Source organism: Hyposmocoma kahamanoa, unplaced genomic scaffold, assembly GCF_003589595.1.
Source record: "Hyposmocoma kahamanoa isolate Upper Pololo Valley unplaced genomic scaffold, ASM358959v1 202, whole genome shotgun sequence".
Classification (NCBI taxonomy): domain Eukaryota; kingdom Metazoa; phylum Arthropoda; class Insecta; order Lepidoptera; family Cosmopterigidae; genus Hyposmocoma; species Hyposmocoma kahamanoa.
Window position 1 is genome coordinate 5,970,037 of NW_020653726.1, and position 22,544 is coordinate 5,992,580.

Below are 22,544 nucleotides of genomic sequence, written 5' to 3' on the forward strand. Positions count from 1 at the left end.
CGTTCCGTTCCGTTCCGTTCCGTTCCGTTCCGTTCCGTTCCGTTCCGCTCCGCTCCGCTCCGCTCCGTTCCGTTCCGTTCTGTTCTATTCTATTCTATGTTACTCAATTGATATAAAATTAATTATGCTGTTTACGAAATTTCACTTGATTGCAAATAAGCTATGACATATTTACTTGCTCACTCGACAAACTGAATCACCAACAGTCCACCGACAACAACTTCGTGGTACACCTTAGCATTTAGGTACAAGTGGTAATTTAGACAAAAAACAAGTGTAATCTTTATGCAGACGTCAAGTGGCGTGAAAGAAGACACTCCATTCAACTGGACAGTATCAGTAGAGTCATCAATAGACGCCTCATACTTTGCGGGATATCTAATCACACAAGTCCCGGGTGGTTTCATGGCATCCATGTATCCTGCCAATAAGATCTTCGGAGCGGCGATTGTTATGTCTTCATTGTTCAATATTGCTATACCTGGAGCAATGTCAGTTGGGCCAGCTGCAGTTGTCATGTTAAAAGTTGCTCAAGGCTTCGTTGAGGTAAGATTTATGTTTATTAACAATAAGAACCTATGTACACGCCGACGACATGTACGATATACGCGCCTTAATTCGCGTAGGTATCGCGCATTTTGATAAAAGATAGTTTTAATTTTAATATTCTTTTGAAATGAAGCAACTATATGAAACTCTAACTCCAGTGGAGTATATATCTTCTTGCTTGCAACGCGATGTTTGCGTGCGTTTGAATCGATTCACTACAGCTTGTGCGTAGGCTCTTATTGTTTTATTGTACATATAGATATAGTTACGCTTAAAGCTTTTACATCGTTTTGAGTGAATCGTTGTCATCTTGTTTCTCTTGCATTGTACACGTACTATAGTGATTACAACTACAGAGAGAATAAAATAATCATATGTCTATAATTATTAAATACAAAGATCAAACACAAAGAAAAATTATTTCGACCCGACAGGACTCGAACCTGCGACCACGGGATTCCGTCCCCATCGCTCGTCCAATTGAGTTACTGGTAGCGTTACCAAGTCATTGAAATTCTTGCGATGATGGTTAAACATCGTGAAATTCAATAAATAATAATGATGCCAAGTTTAAATTCTTCAATATGACATATAACTTTCAAATTTAAGCAGTATTGGCATTTAATAATGTTATATGAGTAGTGTCACTGTTTACTTATCAATAGAAAGGGATACAAGGAGGTTACGCACATATTATTTTGGTAGGTAAAGACAACATTCCTGACGTCTCTCGCAACAGTCTTTTGTAGCCTTTTGCCTATTATTTTTGATACTTTTTTGATCTGAACTTTTTGTCCTCTAGACATTCTTATTTTGGTCTCGCTGTGATCGACATTTCCGTGGGTGAAGTGTTTTGTAGACGTGGTTTTATAATGCAAACCAATTAGTAAGAATGTTATATTTTATTGAATTGATATAATTGAATATCAATTCAATAAAAATTTAAAATACAGTGAATAGCGACATCTCTCGCCAGGGCTGGTAATTGTAAAAATATCTAAATGGGTGATAAAAATTTCATAGATTTCTCATAGATGGCTCTAGGACTGAAAAGTCGTTGAAAAAACCAAATACAAACATACTACGCAAGCACATAGAATAATTCGTGAGGTCCGCTGGTTCGTTCCGTGGCTTAGTTGGTATAGCGTCTGGCACGGTAAGCTAGAAGACGTCGGTTCGAATCCGGTCGGATCGAAGGAATTTTTTCTGAATGTTCGATCTTTGTATTAATAATTATAACAAACTAGTGGAATAATTTCACAAAAAATAATTGAATATCAATTCAATAAAAAAATATAATAAAGTTAATAAGAATTTTGAATAACCTCAGTACTAAAAAAACCGACCTCAAAAGTACGTGGAATTAAATCTCTTTGCCAAGTTTTTTTGAAATCGGTTACCGGAAAGTGCGCAAACCCGGATTCATCCCCTAGTTCGCCATTATAATAAAAATCTGTTCTCACTACTCAAAGTTTATTGAGAGAGAAAAACGCCTTGAATTAGAGAATAGCAAAATCAACCATTAAAATAGTTGCTCCTTATAATAAGACTTAGGTGCTATTTATAAAAATGAATCTTCATGCGTGAACAGCCACTCTTAGAGGTGGATGATTTTCTTCAAAATGAAATGAGACCACCATGGAGGTACCCTCTTTCCAACAAAAAAAGAATCATGACAATCGATGCCCAAATACCGGAGTTATCGCGTAACATGCATACAAAAAAACATACTTTCGAATTGAGAACCTCCACCTTTTTTAAATCGGTTAAAAATAGGGTGCCATTTTGCTGTTAATGTATGACTCGAACAAGTTTCAGTTTAAAACAGAGGGGGAAATGAACATGTTACAAATGTAATGTCGTATGTTTAAAATTTCTAACATTTGGCATTCTGTGCGTGTCTTTGCATGATCAAGCTTATTATCGATGCTTCAAATTTGGACGCCTCGTGTTCCGCTAGTCACGTTTGGATTTACTCCCCTTCTTTTTGTACTTTAGACAAACTGTATTCTGCATATTGTTGAACATCCCTGAAAGGGAGTGTTCGTACACAGACATATCAACCAATTGTTTGTATATTCAACAGTATGCAAATAAAATCTTGGTTACATAACTAAATCAATCTTATCTCAGTTAATAAATAATCATATCTATAACTAGAGGAAAAGGTGGTAATGTGATCCCCTGCCGGTATATTGGCCCCCGTCGATATTTCATTGTTTCCTCAACGTTATCAATTATTTTTTGCAACCAATAATAAGTCCATGTGACATTAACAATTTAACACCGGTAAAACTCTCTAAATGGCTCATTCTTTTTCTGTGGTTCGAACTAGTCAAAAGCTGCAACCCCGAACAATTTTCAAGTGCCGCTGATTTTATTAATTAAATTAAGAAACATTGTGTTTTCATTTGTGAAGGGAATTAAAAATATATAAAATTATATATTGTGGAAATTAACTGTAAAATGTAAGAAATTTTAATTTGGTACACTCAATATGTAAGTTATATAATCCCGGGGGCCATATGCATATACGAGTAGATTTTATTTATAAAAATCAATTAGCCCAATTTATACAGAGGAGCCAGCAGCACTAGTACTCCTCGGTATCGAAGAGAATCAGTAGTAGAACAAGCAGTAGCTCAAATAAGGAATTCGACCAAAATAATGACTTTGATGTTGATGCCGATTCTGTTTCATATACAATACGTGAACGATTTTATGATACGCGTAGTAAAGAGTGAATCCAATGCCAAAGTTGCATTTTATGGGCATATACGTAGTGCACAGGCCCTGATGGCGTATATTACATTTTTGCGATTTTTGCCGTTAACTAATTTTGATAGTTTTTAACTAATTTTCATATTTTAAAATGTATCTAAACATTTGTTGATAGTCTTATTTAACAAGTCTAATTTTTATATGTTTATTTTGTAGTTAAACGTTTTTTATTTGTTTTAAGATTTCCGTTTTTTTTTATACATTCAATATGGCCCCCTAGGTGCCGTAATAACCGCCTAAATGTCAAGTTGCGACTTTTGTCAATTTTCAAAATCCACATAACTAAGAAAACACTATAGCGATTTCTTTTCAATTGCTCCTGCGAATTTGTAACAACATATATTTGAAACAAACTTGTAAAAGTTATAAAACTCTTAGTGTTAGAACACTCCACTGAAGCCTGAAAAAACAAAGTTGGATGCCATATTACCAGCTTCTCCTCTATTTATAAACAAGTACATATTTGTTATAAGAAAAATTATCAATTTTATAAACATTCCTGTCAAGTCTGGAATTTCAATTTAGTATCGATCCTTCAATATCTATCGTGAATTGCACTCGAGTACAGTCGTCATCGTTTTCCAATGTACAAAGCCTCTTTAGGATTACGGGGCCCTCGGTTGTCATGGCAACGCTTACGCTCTCTGTATATCCCAGCTTAGTTGATTCTTCAATGCCAAATGCTATCCTATTAAATCCATTGATTGTATGAGAGATTCTATAAGAAATATGATATGATTGTTTCGTTTCCTTTTGTGTATTATAAGATAGCAACTTTTACAAAATATTTAAGTAATATTTTTCTTAATGTAAAATTTATTTTATAAAAAGTTATATGTTTGAAATTATATTGATGTATAACGATGATGTAGTTAATGGAAGTTTTTACTCTCATCTTTCATTACATAGACTAAAGAAGAATCTTCTTTTAGGGTGTAACGTACCCATCCTGTCACGGCATCTGGAGGATGTGGGCCCCACCTCTCGAGAGATCCAGACTGGCCACGTTGGCTTTTTGTGGCACCTACGCTGGTATTGTCGTAGGAATGCCCCTGTCTGGTCTGCTGACTGATTACATTTCTTGGGAAGCACCATTTTACTTCTATGGCATATGTGGTGTAATCTGGTAAGTTAGTTGCTTTATAAGACCTTTGTAAAATTCATAGTATATATACATACACAGGGTATCCTAGAACTCAACGTCAAGCGGTTACTTGTTTTTAGAATATGAAGTGACAAAGTTAGCTGACATATTTTTTTTAAACCATGACCCAATGAAACTTTTATTTTTTTTATTAAACTAACAATCGTATGATTTGTGACTGCGATAAGTGGCATGGCTATTTAGGATTACGTAAAAAATAAACAACTGCAAAATTTGAAAATTTGTAATGACTTTACCTAAAGATGTGGCCTAGTGTGTTGATTTTCAACATTTCCAAAAATATGCATAGTATCACTTAACTTGGTTGGTTGACATGGTTTTTTTATTTTATTTTTACCAGAACCGCTATAACCTGACCTTTCGTCTAGTGACCGCTTGACATTGAGTTCTGGGACAGCATGTATATTTTTTTTATATTTATTTAGAATATAGAACTGGTTATGTAATTAACTTTTTTAAAGGTACACATGTTGGCTGTGGTTGGTGTTTGAGAGGCCCAGTAAGCATCCCTGTATCAGTGGCAAGGAATTGACGTACGTAGAACAGTCTCTTGGCACAAACACACAAGCTGCTATGCCCAACTTTTGGAATACTCCTTGGAAAGCTTTTGCGACTTCACCACCGGTAAGCGATATTTACACAACACTTTAACTGCCTCCGTGGCCGAACGGTTACCATGCCGGACTGCCACGCAGAGGTCCCAGGTTCGATTCCCGGGCCGGGCGAAATATTTGTATGACCTACATTTATTTCTCTCGTGAGTAATTTGTGGTTGTCTATGTGTGTGTCCATGGCACCCGCGACACAGGGTTTCCCTAGTGCGGGGCTATGTTGAGTGTGTGCGTTATTATTATTATTATTATTACTTTTGAAAATTCGAATGTTACGTAACTTTTTTAAATTGAACTTGAATTATTGAATTTAGCCGTTTATGACTTTATAAAAAAAACTTGTAATGAACTATTATTTCATATCGTTTCACATCATCGTATTCGTATAGCAATCGTCTTATGTTTTAGGTATACGCAATCATCGTAGCTAATTTCTGCAGAACGTGGAACTTTTGTCTTTTAGTTATTTTCCAGTCAGCATATTTCAATACCAGGTTCAACATGCAGATTACTGAGGTATTTTTTGTTTGTCTTATAATTGTTTCTGTTGCAAATATGATAAAGGTGTATTATTATTGTGTGTTTAATTTTCTTGCAGTCTGGCTTTGTAGGTGCAATACCCCATTTGATAATGACGTCACTAGTGCCAATAGGAGGTATGCTAGCCGATTATTTGCGTAAAAACAACATTATGACCACAACCAACGTGAGGAAGCTCTTCAACTGCGGAGGGTTTGGACTCGAGGCCTTCTTCTTTGTCCTCGTGGCTTATGCCAATAATAAGGTAAATAATCAATTGCGTCATCAAGTGTAAGAGATCTTTAAGCGTTATAAAGATATGCTTTTAGCCGAATTCACTAAATCTCGAAAAAAGTAAGTTTGCTTTATTGCTGCAATATTCATCCACTGATGTAAAAGAGTCCATAATCGATTTTATAGTTCTCACACCGGTACTAATTCTGTACGATTGTACGATTTGTCTTTTTAGTCTTAAATTACAATCGTATTTAAACATCGGTATTTTGCAGGAGTTTTCATGTATCCCATTCTTTATTGACATTCATTTTCTTCTAGGGATTTATTTATAAACATTCTATTATTTTTTCCAGTACATAGCAACAATCGAGCTAACCCTCGGCGTGGCATGTAGTGGTTTTGCTATATCTGGATATAACGTTAACCATTTGGACATTGCGCCTCGATACGCGTCCATCCTGATGGGTCTGTCCAATGGAATTGGAACTATTGCCGGGTTTATCGTCCCTATTGTCATCGACTACATGACACAGGAGAAGGTAAATGCTTTCTTCGTCTTTTTATCAACAATTTCGTTTAAGTATAGAGAAATATTACTTTTTTCGTACTCAGACAAATGGTAACACAGAAAGTAACAAAAAGAAAGCACCAAAATTATAAAAATAAAAAACCTCAATACAAAACAAAAGTATACTCCAAAAATCAAAGTCACCATCCGTAAGCTAACAACTCGTCGAGATCAATTGAATGAGCTTAAACACGATAGTTCTATTGTAAGTTTCGAGAAATGAGGTCCGCAGACGGTCTTGGTTGTAGCATCGGACAAAGGTTGCCATATTATTGTAATATCATCGAATTTCCATGATATAATTAATATCAAGTCGATCGGACAAGTGGAACTAAAATGAAAATTATTTTTATGATTTGGGATATCCCAAAACTAATTGGGAAACGACCTGATGATTAAATTAGTCTTCAAATAAAAAAAAACCTCTTCGAGACCAGTCCATCCATTTGGGATCTACGACGCCACAGACCGACTACATGCACAGACAAAAACGTGAAACTTTTAACTTCTTTTTGGGTCGAGGATTAAAACTAAATACGAATGTTAATGTAAATTTATGTAATTACCGTTAACTATAAAGATATAGCAACAAAGAATAAGGAAAATAACACTCTTGAAAACAATTTCCCATTTTGGGACTATGCCTTTTGCTTATTACTAAATCAATTTTTATTTTGAGAGCTTTGGAATAGCGGTCGTGCGTTCATTGAAAACTTTGAAGTGACACTCCCCTACACGGTAACGGTTTTCCCGGCCTCGCGAAACAAAAAGGACACTCGGCCGTGGCTAATTTAAAACTGGGAGAAGGAAATCGAGCTGTGCGTGCCGAATACCAATGAGGGCTTTGTGGGTGCGCGCCGATGCGTTACACTGAAGCATTTCGCGCTACCACTTTATTATCGTCGGGTGTCGCTCAGGGTGCACTTTTCGCACCAATGGCTTTTGCATTGCATTCAGTGATATGGGGTTTTGATGATTTATCACAGTATTCATTATAATAATACTATATGGTGAAAATATACATATACTTGCTCCTGCACATATTGTTAACGTCGTTTTGTTTATTGATATAAATTCCTTCCCACCTTTAAGCGGTAAATGCTTGTCATATCCATTACTGTGATATTTTCCTATCATTCCTTAGATGAAGCAAGAGAAAGCGATAACTGAGTGGCGCGCAGTATTTCTAATGGGTGCAACGGTGCACTTCATTGGCATTATAATCTACGGTATATTCGCATCAGGCGAATTACAAGAATGGGCTGAACCTCCACCAGCCTACGATGCGCCAGCTAAATCATCGCTGGACCATGAAACCACATTCGTAAGTACTGTAAATCAAGTGTGATTACATTTACGAGAGACGTGTTGCCGTCTTTGTGAAACTAGAAGAGAAACCAAGTTCTAAAAAACTTTATTTTTGTTTGCCAGAGGTAATGTGATTTTATATCAGTCTTTTATACATAATCCAATAACTTATAGACGGAGAAACCATCAGACCCGCTTCGAGGTAACGAGCCCCCAGCGTACGGTGCGATTGCGCCGCCGCGGCCTCCTGTGCCTGGTGCTGCGTCCGCGCAGCACGTACCCAACAACCCGTTTGTATCAGGTGCGTTATACCAAGCACAGCCAGTGCAGCCACCCACCCACACATACCAGGATCTCACTGATGACGGCACTTATTAGAACTCCATATTGTAAATAAATTGTTGAACGATGGCAAACATTTTCAGACTCAAACTCATCAGAAGTAGGAAGATTATTTAATACTGACATTACCGACTCATTTGATGTGTCCCATTACAGAAAGTTTGTACCCCATGCGACTTATCTGGATGGAACACATACTGGACTTTTTGGTTCAAATTCAAAGTAATATGCAACATTTTTTATGAAAATTATTATTGCATACGTTATCCCAAATTTAAGAAGCAACAATTTAAGCCTTGATTGATTTTGTCGTGATTTGCCATCTTTCATAATAAAAGACGTCGAATTCAGCTTGGAGTCTTTAATATTTTTCTAGCTAGGTAGAAAATAAACTTCAGAAGTAATAATTGTTCGTAATCATTAGCTTACCACATCATATCTACAAATATCGTTTTGCTTCATAGTCTATATTGTGTTTAACGAATGTAAAGTTTGAAACTAGGTTTTGTACTTATTTTAATGATGGAAATGTTGACGAATTAAATGGTCTAGATTTTTTCATCAATCGTTGTACTTAATAGGTACGTTTAATATTTTTTTATATTCAACTTTTTATGTATTTGCGTCTTGTTTTTTTTTTGTTAAACGTTATGTGATTACGTTTACGTTTAGGTTTATTAGTTACATTTTTCAATTTTTGCTGAACTGAATAATTGTATATAATGTATAATTAAATTTCGCAGGCATATCATCAGAAAGAAAGTTTAAGTAGACGCCCAGTATTCTATTGATATTATGTGATGTTCTTTATTATTACTATTAATACGTGTTATAATCTTAATAGTTTTGCAATAATTGGACTTTATTTTTCTGTGATAGTAATTTAATTTTGCTCGGATTATTGCTACAGTTTCGTATAAAATGGTTATAATATTATGAATACGTATTTACGAAAATAAATTGTTCAAATTTAGGATTGTACTAATTCAAATGTATAAGAGTAGAAATTAAATAATGCGTTAATTACAAAGGGAAGAAATGTAATCATTATACGTAGTCAAGTTTTTTTTTCTTATCGTTGATCAACGGCGCTTTCAAATTGGACGCTTATGAAAGCGCTGCAGTGGCGCCACATTGGTGCTGCAACCGCGCCACTACATTTGCAGACTAGATCGATGCCTCCAATGAACACTACGCCAACTGAATTTTTCGACCTGTTCAGTTTTTATTTCTATTTTCACAAAATTTGTTTTGTTTCTCTATTTTTTTTTGCACAAAATTCAGGGAGCATAATAATAAAAAATAAATATGGCTATTTTCAAAAATAGCAGAAAATGATCAAAAAATAAAGTTGGCGTAGTGTTCATTAGAGATATCGAGATATTGTATGAAAATGAATAGTGACGCGGCTGCCGCCACATGAAGCCCCAAGGCAAATATAAGTTTAATGTAATAATTGAAATATTTTAATGTTTGTGATAAAATATTTGTGCGCACAATACGCACAATTCCTAAATCTTGTTTAATACGTTAAAAAGGCAATCACAATTTTCGGGTTAGTCATTAATTGGATTATTAGTTACTGACGCTTTTAATATAATGTTGCTCATATAGTAATTTTTTAATATTCACATTTTTAATATTTTTTAATATGATCAATACATGAATCAATATATACTTACAAAATTCATTTTATTAATTTATCGTTTGAGAATCGTTTAATAACAAGCTCACTTGATGGTGTTTTTGTATTATTCATTGTTACAAGCCAATTTTAATTTTAACCACACATTTCTCATATATAATATAAATATAGATATATAGACATAGGTATGTACGTAGCTTCGTAATTAAGTAAATACATAATTGTAATACATAAATAATTGATAAAAAATATCCGTTTCATACGTATTTTAGGTTTGTTACATTATAATGCCGGTCTGACTTTTGAAATTTGATTTGCTCTGACTAAGCAAAGACGGCGAGGTAAACAAGGTTTTCTTTCAACTTAGGCGAAGTTCGTTTTGTAAATACTACTAGCTCGCCATTTTTACTTAGTCGAACTCTTTTTTTTATAACGCACACACTCAACATAGCCCCGCACTAGGGAAACCCTGAGTCGCGGTGCCATGGACACACACATAGACAAACACACATTACACCCAAACTCACGAGAGAAGTAAATGTAGGCCATACAAATATTTATTTCGACCCGAATCGAACCTGGGACCCCTGCGTGGCAGTCCGACATGGTAACCGTTCGGCCACGGAGGCAGTTAAATTCGTTTTTTAAATCTATGACTGACTATATATATATTCATCATGAAATTCAGCCTGACGCTCAACATGATATTTCCCTTCGAACGTCAGATTGACAGATATGTCCTTAACCTTTTGGCTTGAGGATAAACATATCTTTAGACAAATTAGCTGCATTTATCATTAAGATATGTCTCTTTATCTAGCAGTGAACTGAAGCAAATGGATTTATTTTTTCAAATAAAATACTTTAAAAGTATTTCTTATTACATTCTGGTCACTTTTTAAACAGGCGATGTAAATAATAGAAACAAATTTCCACATAAGATGTGATAATAATTTAGGATTTCTCATTGACAAAGTATATCATAGTAATGTATATATAAACTTGTAGAAATAAAAAAAAAACTTAATGTTTCCTGCATATAGCAACATAGAATAAAGAAGAATGTGTTAATTATGAATGGCTCAATCAACTTTTTTTCCCAACTCTTTCTTCAAAAACAATGTATGTGATAATCCCATATCACAAAGCATTTATAAAGTCATGATATCCTTATTTTATATCTCAAGATGTATAGCAGCGTTTATGAATTATTTTTGAAAGTTTTCATGAAAAACTTCATCTTATTCCTTGTATCTGTGTCTACTGTGCGTTGTGTTACTAGAACTTAAATTACTTAAGTTCGTTAAAGGAAACGTTTTCAGTCATTCTCGGACTTCACTGCCTAATTTCCGTGGCAATTTTTATTATTTTCAAGTACATTATCGTGTAGGTAATTACTAAATAATTTTTCACTATACAGTACTCGAATATTAAATAATATTGCATTATATAACGCATCACGCACAATAACGCACACACTCAACATAGCCCCGCACTAGGGAAAAATCTGTGTCGCGGGTGCCATTGACACACACATAGACAACCACAAATTACACTCACGAGAGAAATAAATGTAGGCCATACAAATATTTCTCCCGGCCCGGGAATCGAACCTGGGACCTCTGCGTGGCAGTCCGGCATGACAACCGTTCGGCCACGGAGGCAGTACAACGTCGAATACTTCAATAATAAAAATTGCCACATATAATATTTACGATCATAGAGCTCTATTTCAAGTTTGTAGCTTTACGAATCACATAGAATGTAGTATGTAATTATACTATAAATATACGATGAATTATAATTTTTGTACAAAAAAATCATATTGTAGAGGTTCGATATAGGCTACAGATAAATTGGACTTTTTTTGTTAATTATAAAAATGTCAACCAAGTTTTAAAAAATTAGAGACGGCCCAGTTTCGGCAGAAAAATTGATTGACCCAGTTATCTGACTAATGACATTTTTGGGCTCCTAACCGGCGATCTTGAAAGCAAGTTTAATATATACAAGTTCAGAGCAATATGCTCTCACTTTTAAATCAACACCCTCACAAAACAAAAAAAAAACTTTTGGAAAATGGTGTTTAAAATGTGAGAAAATAACATTGACGAAAATAAGTTTAAATTTGGAAAAGCAGGATTTTCGTTTAGTGACGGCGTGGTGACAGTATTGTTTTGAACGTGTGATATGTCAAAAGCTTTACGTTTCAAAAAACTAATTCTGAACTGCAGAACTTGAAATGCAAATATGTTGTGTGTACACAATGTGACATTTCACTTTGGGCTGTAGACTTGCATTCGATTTCGACGGTTAGACGAAAAAGTTAATTCTTAATGGTAATTTGTCTCATTTATGTAAAGAATCGAAAAAAACAGTAATTCACACCTTTGGTGTAATAAGGCCACATGTGCAAAATTACAACTTTCAAGAGATGTGTAAAGAAACTACGAACGAAATTACGTATCAAGAGTTATAAATTTTCACATATATATAATGTGTTTCATGTAGTTCGTATCACCTTTATGACTTGCATATCGATGCCTTACTTTCTCAAACTCGTATCTTATAAAGAGTGACTATTCAGGTGATGGCAAAAATTTGTATTTATTTTAAACTTCTTATCAAGGGTGTTAATTTGGATGCATTACCTACTTTAAGAACAGGTAAAAGCCAGTGTGTGAATATTAAGAAGTGATATGAAATCAGCCTGCAAAATTTGTACATACAATCCATTTTTTACATTTCAGTAACGTTGTGCTTTAGATACGAGTTTGAGAAACTAAGACGACGATATGACAAAAGCTTTCTTGACTTGTGATCACGCGTAACTTTATTATACCAATGATACGAATTCGTAATAAGAACAAATTGGATTTTTTTGTAAATAATATTAATTTGTAAATCACGGTTACGTTTAAGAATATATTTGTCTTATTTCTGAACTCATTGCAACGTTAAACATAAATGGTAACTATTTTAAATGTTCTGCTTCCGCACCTCGTAGTTACACAAATCAACGCACAAAATGCACTTAAATATATTTAGTATAGTTACATCGAACTTGTAAATGTAATAACGTAAATTAATATATAGCCGTATCTATGGTACGTAGGTTCATACATAGCGTAGCTAGAAGACGTAACGTCGTGTAAAAAACACTTTTCTGTATAGAATGCTATTTTTACGAGCACATGCACTTTTTGTTTATTTCTGTAGATACGTGCTTAGTACGATTTTCATTTAATTGTTTACATAAAACATGAAGTGTACTCTTTGTAACCAGCTTTAAGAACGTTAATCGTATGACAATACCATTAAATTAGACAATAATTTGCTCACTATTTTATGAATATTTAGTATAAAATTTTAATTTTTATAATTTATTCATATATTAGAGGGAATTGATTGCATGACAATAACATCTTGAATAAGGTTCTAGAGACCAAAATTGACACTTGTTAAATGTGCACTTTACTCAAACATATAGCTGTATTTACAACTCTTAGACCCGATCGTAAGGTATATAGATTAATAATTTTGTAGCCTTTAATTTTCATAACTTAAATTGTAATGGAAATCGAAACAGCGTACTTACGTCTCGACCTGCAGCATTATATTAAAATTATCACACGAATGTGAGAATCACGGATCTAAAATAATACAAGTTCTTTCTTCGAAAAATATGATGTTAGGAGTAAAATTATTCGAAAACGTGTAACATAAAATTAATCTTAGTCTGCTGTGTGACTAAGGAATCTTCAACTTTAATTTCAGCTTCTATTAGAGACTTGTAAAGAAAGAAAGTAAAATCAAAATGCAAGTTTGTGTTCAGTATTTATTATCTACCTAGTCATGACTGCGTCGGACTTTTAGCTGAACTCAGCTTCTGGCATCTGAGTTACCCTTTGTGTAGGTCATCGAGTACATAACTAGAAATAGAGACGAAATAATGGCCATCAATCCCTGGCAAGTCATCAGGCAAATGGGCCTTAGGTCACTTTTAAATATCAACTCTCGTTTGCGCTGAACTTTTTTTGTTTGTTTGACTGACCTATGTGTTAGCGTCTCCGTATATTCCAAAAATATTCTGTATTTATTGTAATAACGATAATACCTCTAACAATTTACGATAGCAAAGCTCAAGTTAAACTGGTCGATTTGAAGTGAAACAATTGTCGACACCCGTCAATTGTTTCGAATTCAGGCTGGCCAATCGGAGCGCAGTTGTCACAGTAAAGATTTGGCAATAGTTTTCAAACAAATTAAATGACATTTCGTCTCTATTTCTGGTTATATACTCGATGGTGCGGGTATAACATTACCCAGAAAATAATTTGCTGGCGCTGTAACGCCTTACCATAATAATCATTTACAGTTAAAAACGAAAAGAAAGGAAAAAGAAAACTAACGTCTAAAATGAATACAAATTAAACGTTAATTGCGATCCCTGAATTTACAATTTATCCAATAGATAATTATATTATCTGAATTAGTATTAGACGTTAACTGTAGATTTATGTAGAAGTTCATTGGACATGGGTGAGAATTATCATCACGAAAATGTTTGTGTTTCATTTATATCTCGACTAACTTTCGTTTCTAACTGACAGTTGCATTGTTTTTAAAGAACCATAACAATATTTCAGTTAAAGACTCTCAAAGTAAATTACAGTCATTTGTAAAGTTTAATAATTTGTGACACAATTTCAATACAGCTCATTAGAATTATAGTAAATAATTGTAGAATAATTCAAATATGTTGTTTTAAATGAGTCTCTACGCCGTCAATTCTGTGCTGTAAAATATTTTTAATAAAATAAAAACATTAATTGTGTGTGTAGTGTTTCTTACATACCTGTGAAAGGCCAGACGATAGTGGATCAGATGTTTCGTGAAAAAAAAATTCTTTATTTCTTTTATAAGTGAAGGTACTATTTATTCTCATGAACTTACGGTTCACCTATAATTGTTAGTTCTATTTTTCAAATTTTCTAATTGTTAGTCAAAAAGCTCAGTTTCTGTGTAATAGGGATAATTTGAGGGAAATATCAGTAGATAGATTAAATGTTATCCTGTTTTATAAATGGGTCCATATTTTTAAGATCCCTAAAAACATATTAATGTCTGTATTGGGCTCAAATACAAAATCCATTGCTTAGGGAAGAATTATTTTAAAAGTAAGGAAAACATATCGATTTAAACTTAATATTTCTGTTGAATTCTGAAATCTATTTACAGCAAGTCACAGTATTTAACTTCCGTCTTAACACGTGAAATAAGCTAGAAGGGATAATACTAAATGCCAATTTATTTATTTGATTATGTGTCTAATAGAATTGGCCGGGGAAAGTGCATTTAGGGCAAGCATTAAGATATTTCTAAAATATTACGGTATTGTGTAGATTCTGATTCCGCGGTATTATGTACATAGATAGTTGTGTAAAATGATAATTTTCACTATGTCCAAATTATGGCGGAAAGGGTAGGGATCCCCCAAGCACTAGTTGATGTGCACCGTTTGGAGAGGGTTTTGTGCGAATAAACCTATAAATAGTGTATACTCTTAAATTATATTGTATCTTAATCATATTATCATTAAATGGTTACATAAAATATATCTATAATAAACGACATTATGAATAATCAATACAATTATAATACAGCTCGCTACTATCGTGATAATGAGATATAAAATTAATTTCGGTTCATATTGTAATTGGACCACAGCTTAGATATTTAAAACAATTACTATTATTTCCTATTAGTCTTTTTACAAACATTTAAGCGAATATTTGAAGTAAAATTTTAGTTAAATCTTTTGGGTAAACTTATTGTGTTTTTTTTAATGTGTCATTTAAGGATAATAATAAATTAAATACATAGTGTGTAAGACAATAACTTAGGTTAAGCAAATGGGGTGACCTCACTCTATAAGGCTGTGTTGACAATAAAGCTTTTTTAAAGCGACTGTAGTTTGTAGTAGATAAGTAACGACTTTGGCGGAGGGACTTCTCTGCTCATAGAATATAAGCAAATATACACACTGTGGTGTGTTATATTATATATACATATTTAATTTGTACTGATATTTAAAGCTTGATGATTATGACTGCGTATCCCTTTCTGTTCCGTATAATACAAAATAAGTGATATGAAATAACTATATATTTTAAAATTTTACTACATCTTACTAATTTAAGAAATTCACAGTCTGTGTGTGATAATAATTTGCTTGTGTAGACAATATTTTTATGGAAATTTTTGGGAAGCGACAATAATATTTTGAAAATTTTCGTAGACATTCTAGTAATTTCTTTTTTAAGGGGTAGATATTTGTATATAATATACACGATCTATTATAGGATGTATGTATGTTCTAAGTTCCAAACTGGTTTTAGTCCTACTCACAGCAGATTTCACAGCTCCTTAATAAACAGATTAGTTTTCGTTATATGCTTATGTAGAACTAATGCGTTAGTGTATAAATGTTTCCAATAATTTTATAAATTAACTAAGTAAATACGCCTTGTAAGCAATATATAACAATTTAGTTTTATGTAAAGGTCAAGTTTTAGTTTAAAACGTAGGTTTAAGATTTTAAAATATTTCTTTATCATTAGTATCAATAATAATAAAATAGTATTAAGGTACGGGCCATTACAAAAAAAAAAATCATACATGATAATTTCTAATAACAATATTAATAGAATTATTAAACAGAGTACTTATTGTTTTCAAATGTACTTGATTATGAGCTTGATATGAAAATACTCATTGCAAAAAAATATTTGATAGTAATCTTTAGTGTAGAGCAGGTTTTAATGGAATCGGAACATGTGTTCTTTGAATAAGTTCTCGAATGAAACTCAATAATCATATTTTTGATTTATTTCACAATAAATTAATGAAATTTAACAGTATGTAGCTTTTTAAAATTAATGAAGTAAATAAGTGTAGGACTCAATTACTTTCAAGAACAATACCTGCATTGAAACTTGAAGTAGAAGTACAATGTAAATAGAAGTAAGTTAAGTTACTTGCAAGAAAGCACTGATTTGTCAATTACTGATTAGAATCATGTTAGTGATTTGCTTTCGAAGTCCAGGTTGACGGCTGTACATAATTTGTGTCGCTTATATATGTATTCATTGTATTATTGTAATTGGTTTCACGTGACGTTTAATACTTTGAAGTGCGTTTTTAGATTTGCGACACGACACCTGCAATTATCTACAGGTACCAATTAATGCCGGGCCTAACGTTTTATTTTAACTTAATAGACCTCCAGGGACAAACAATATTATAATGCCGTCCATGTCATACCTGACGCATTTGCATTTTGGCAACTTTCGGGATACCTGGCGCCTGAAGTATTTTTTCCTTTGAAAAATGTCTTTGCGCTTTTTTTATGATATCAAGTGATAGGACGGACAAGTCGTGCGTGTGGTATTAGGGTGCGTTCCCAGTATATCGTGACAGACTGTCGTGCAGTTTAAAGTGTCGTGGTTTGTATATTTAAATGAAGTTATTCACATATCGAACAACTCGATTAACTGTCGTTCACGACTGTTTTGACTTTACGACGACAGACTGTCGTGACAATGGAAAGAGCTAGAACGACAGTCAATAAAACGTCACGATAAAAATGTGACGACAGATAATCGTAGCTTGAAAGGATTCTGTAGTGCAAACCACAAGGTGGCTGCCCTGAATCGATAAATAGTCGTCACGATCTAATGAGAACAGATAGACACAACAGTCGTTCAACGATAAAATAAACTTCCACGACACAGTCACGACAGATAGTCCCGATATGGGAACAGGCTAGATACGACAGTCGTCCAATGATAAATTAAACATTCCGACATAATGGGAACGCGCCCTTAAGCGACACACAGGTCTCCGTTAAAGCCTGTTAAATCGCAAAGGTCTGAGGGACCCTACCTGAGGGGCCGGCCTGTCACCCTGAGACATATAAGTTGGCAAGTCTTATATGCCTTTAGCCCCCTTACCCTTCAAAGCTGGAACGCAGTAATGCTCACATTATTGCTTATTGGCCGAAATAGGTGAGGCGGCAGTACTTTCCTGAATCTCTCTTTCACAAGAAGCTCTCTCTTTGCTTAACAATAAAACTCAAATGAAATAAAATAAAAAAAACCGTTTATATGAGGTTGTAGATATCGTTTCGCCGGTTCCAGAGACCTATGTTAATAACTCTATTTCGCTAATAATGTCGATTACGTTAGTTATGTTAAGGCGGGCAGAATACGCGATCGTGTGATTTACATGTTGCGATCATATTTAAAATTTTAATTGCCCTATGAAAATATCTAAATGCCTAAGGTGTTCTAAATGGCTAATATTTTTTTTTTCCTAATAATAATAGTCTGTACAATAGCTAACTTTAAATGAGTATCATTACGTCACTTGTTGTCTTTTAACAAAACAACACCCTTGTACATATATACCATTTAAATGTATAACATTTAAAATTTATATTTTAATTTCATATTTTGTGCAAACATTTTGTGGTTTCGCTCTGGCCTACTAATGAAGTCCATAGCTACTTAGTTTAGTATTTAGTATATGTACGATTTTAATAAGATATATAGGCCGTTAAAAAAGTAGGTTTAATTTATGTTACACGGAGAGACTACTCGCATAATTTTCTTAACTAATGTGTATCGAATCCTGAGGGCCTCCTTTTTTCCGTCTCTTACAAAGGAAACAGCCAAGTGGAAAATTAGTATGGTACGTCAAAAATTGAATTGTCCGAGTTCCTTATGGAAAGTTGTTAGTACCATGTCTACCCATGATTTTCAGACGCACTTTTTTAACACTCCATATAAGATATATTAGGGTTATTACGTATTAAACAATTTATGTAATCCGTTTAATATAAGGCCTTAAAGTATTTATCTACGTACTTAATTCCAATTTTGTGGTATTATGAATAAATGTTATATTAGTGAAAACATTATTAAAAATTATATATGTAAGACATAAGAAAATATGAAAGAGAAATGTGTGGTAATAATTAAGTACTTCGTCAACTCTTGTTCGTTTGTAGGATATTAGGTAAAGCCTGTTGGTAATGTACAGTTCTATATATTATGAATTAGATTATATATCCACTTAGAATTTGATTAATGAATTCTTTAATATGAATACGGTTTTAGGCTAAGAATTAAATTATGTATAAGAAAAAACTTACAGAAACTTACCTATGACATTTTGAATTTCGTTGTTGGTCATTTACGAATTTCCAAACTGAAGAAGTATCCATATTTGGTTTGAAATTTATTTTAAATTATAGCAATAAATTACCGCTGGCACTGGCATAAATGCATTTCCCGTTGAGATACGCTATGGAAATGTATTTGCAAGAAGGGTTACCTCCAAAACGTATACGTTATATCGAATCGGATATCCCGTAGGTACGTTTGATGAAAGTGCATTTCTCACTAATACACCTAAGGTGCATTTCCGTATATCAAATCGAAAATAAAATCGGGACTTTCGTCGGTTCCGTTCATTTAGTTTTGAACAATGTGGGTTTTAATTTATGGTCTTTGTCAATTTAAAATAACAACGAAAACGTATAATTTAAAATACCAGCGTTAATTTTTTTTGTTACGGTATCAATTTCATTTTATGTAAATTTATATTTAAAATCACGCTGATTATATACATTGTTAACTATATAACCTTTAAATATAAAAAAAGTGTAATTGAAGTCGTAGTTTAGTCAAGGAAATATATTAAGAACATTATCCAGTCGTAATTTGATCATTGTGGTGTTTTTGGCATGTAGATAAAGAAAATTCATAAAAAAATTAAATTTTTGATATTAGACATTAAATAGTTTCGGTATTACGTACAGTCGATGCTCTAAGTTACCTGACCCTAAGACGACCTTTTGGTTCTGGGAGCTTTCTTATGCATTCAACCGAAAAGTGTAAAGCTATTCCAGCTTTTTGATAGAAATTTATGTTATGTAATGTATAAAATTAAAGACCAAGTTGGCTTAAAAAGATTCTTAAAACGTTAATCATTAATAAGGAAGTCATACCAAAATGAATTTTACGGCTCGGCTTAGGTTAAATGTTAAGTTTTTTAATACTTTTCTTCACACTGATCTATTCAAAACGAAATATTCGATTACGAGGCCAGGCATCTTAGGGCATCGACTGTACATGCATATGGTTTATTCAAAACATTCAATTTGAACATATAGAGTTCAATTATTTTTTTTTTACTTACTTATTGGTATTTGTACTAATTATGTAAGATCTTTAGCTGTATAGCTAATATATTTTCTATTAGGTTGGAATGATTTTTTCATCGGATTTTCCATATTTACGTTTTAAAGCAATAGCGTAGAATTTTAAATGAACTTTGATTGGAAAATGAAATTGCCTTTGAATATAAACAAAACAGTATTTTAAGTACTTCCCAAACATCATACGTATTCTTGTTACTACTGTTCTACAGACGTTGTTATTAATTATTCGATGTTTAATAAATTAGGTATTTTAGACTAGATGTGTCGATTTCTTACGATTTCAGATATAAACGAAGCTGTTATACTATTGTTTCTTGGTGTTAGTGTTTGAACTATGTCATTGCTGTTATATAAACAAATAATGTATCTTTGAAATGGTAACATTTTCTTCCCTAAATATATGTTTGAAAATTTCCTTTTGACTTTTATTGTTATGGACATTACTATCTGCGATTTTTGCATGGGGATATTTAAGGATTTCCTTATTTCTGACCTTTTTCTAAAGCTACGCAGTTAAATATGCGCTTATGGTAGAAAGTTTCTATTCTCATCATCTCATTTATTGAAAAGCAGCGAGTCGGAAAAAGAGAGTCTCTACTCTCGAGAATTTTGTCTATTTAGTAGCCGTAGAGCTCCTTGTGAAGGAGTTCGTCCAGGGAAATACTGCCGCTTTACCTTATTCTGCCACCAAGCAGTAATGTGAGCATTTCGGCGTTCCGGTTTTGAAGGTAAAAGGTGCTGGTGAAGTTACAGGCACATAGGACTTGTCAACTTGTTTCATGATGACAGACGCAGTGGCAGTGCCCACACATCTTTGTGATTTAAAGTTTTGAGTGGCACTGCAACTGTCATGGACAGGCGTGTCGCTTGCCACCAGGTGCACGACATGTTCGTCTTGTTACTTGGTATCATAAAAGTAACAAAAAGCTGAAGTAATAAAAATATTACTATTTGCGATTTTTGCATGAATACCTGGGGATATTTGAGGGTTACTTCATTGCCGATATGTAGACCTTTTTTCTAAAGTAATTGTTTTTATTATTGGTCTTTTCTTTTAACGATTGATGACATTTATAATTAGTATATCTTGTGATATTTATCTCCTAATAAATCTTGGTTGCTTGGTTGCGGCCTCCATTCAGTAAGTAGGTTAGGTTATATGAAAAATCAGCACCAACTGAGCGAGCTACGCGAGAGTGGCGAAAGAAAGTGGAGAAAGTCAGTTTGCTTGCATTTATGAACATGTTTTCAGGTCAAATTATATTATTGGAACAATAGAATATTTGTATACAAATTAATCAACATGTACTTAACTTTGAAAACCTATAAAAATACCTATATATATAATAAAAGTACCTATCTAAATTTTATTTCTATCTATCTATCTTCTGCCTGCTGCTTTAGCAAATATAACACGATCAAGTATTTAACATGCGTATTTTGAACAAACGCAATTCCTGACTTCTATTCGCGAAGCTCCGCATTATTTAGCTCGACGAGATATGCTGCTCATCGCCGAGTTATTTGGCATAGAACAACTGTCCATTGACCAACTGTCTACTTCAGTTGGACGTAAAAACGTTGTTCCTCATGGTTTCAATTACGGAATTTTAAATGGCAGGGTAACTTGCAATACACAAGAACAAGCGAATACAGTGGATTATCTGGGATAGTAAAGAGAGTAAGATGAGTATTATTACTTTTTGATATACATACTAATAAATAACGTAATTGTTTGTGTTGAAAATTGTAATGGCAGGCAAATTGATCGTTGCGTGCAGTGTTTTGTTTTTGAAAATAATTCTTTGTTTTTAATTTTTTTAGTATTTTGAATAGCCTAAGAGCGTTTGCACACTATATATTCCGAACTCTTTGACGATTTAACCAGATCGTTCGATTAGATATCGTTCTCGAATCGAAGGGCGCTTTCCGAGCTATTCAGAACATTCGAGTTAAACGTTCGATTCGGATTCGGATACGGTATCGTTATCCAACAGCGTTTACCGTAGTTAGCCGGTGAAATAGATTATAAGAAAAATGGAAATCCTTTTAAATACATTTTTAAGACTAAAGGGCTAAAATACAGGAATGCATTAGTCTTGCATCACAATAAATTATTAAAATTTAACAAAATCCAGACTTTATCTAAACAATAAGAGATTTCCATATTACATTCTTGCTTTGTAAACATTATGACGTTCGGTAAATTTCATTCCATAACTGTGTTTTAAATAAAGTTTGTAGCCTTTGCCGGTCGAGAAGTTCGAGTAATCGTATGGGTGTGAACGTCATTTCGGTTAAGTTTCGAATACGATAGTTTGACGTTCGAATCGGTTATTGTTAATAAAAATGAAAAGAAATCGTACGATATCAAAACGAATCAGTCGACAACTGAGACAGCGTTCTGAGGTTCTGAATCGACCCCCAGTTCCGAATCCGAGAAATGACGGCCCGGAATGTCACAAGGATCATTTTATTTCCAGGTGTACAAGCGTTATTCGTATTTTCTCGGACCTAGTGCACAAGCGACA

At 33.5% G+C, this 22,544-nt stretch overlaps 1 protein-coding gene across 1 annotated transcript in view; it reads left to right on the forward strand.

The window, feature by feature from the left end:
* The window catches only part of LOC113226987 (vesicular glutamate transporter 1), a 52,271-nt gene extending 43,750 nt beyond the window's left edge, over nucleotides 1-8,521 (forward strand). Inside the window, exons 5-12 of the mRNA XM_026459837.1 lie at nucleotides 292-546; nucleotides 4,263-4,456; nucleotides 4,957-5,119; nucleotides 5,515-5,622; nucleotides 5,705-5,890; nucleotides 6,216-6,401; nucleotides 7,575-7,754; nucleotides 7,913-8,521. Coding sequence (XP_026315622.1) covers nucleotides 292-546; nucleotides 4,263-4,456; nucleotides 4,957-5,119; nucleotides 5,515-5,622; nucleotides 5,705-5,890; nucleotides 6,216-6,401; nucleotides 7,575-7,754; nucleotides 7,913-8,116 — 1,476 coding nt within the window. The 3' untranslated portion in view covers nucleotides 8,117-8,521. The remainder of the gene's footprint in view (nucleotides 1-291; nucleotides 547-4,262; nucleotides 4,457-4,956; nucleotides 5,120-5,514; nucleotides 5,623-5,704; nucleotides 5,891-6,215; nucleotides 6,402-7,574; nucleotides 7,755-7,912) is intronic.
* The last annotated feature ends 14,023 nt before the right edge of the window (nucleotides 8,522-22,544 follow it).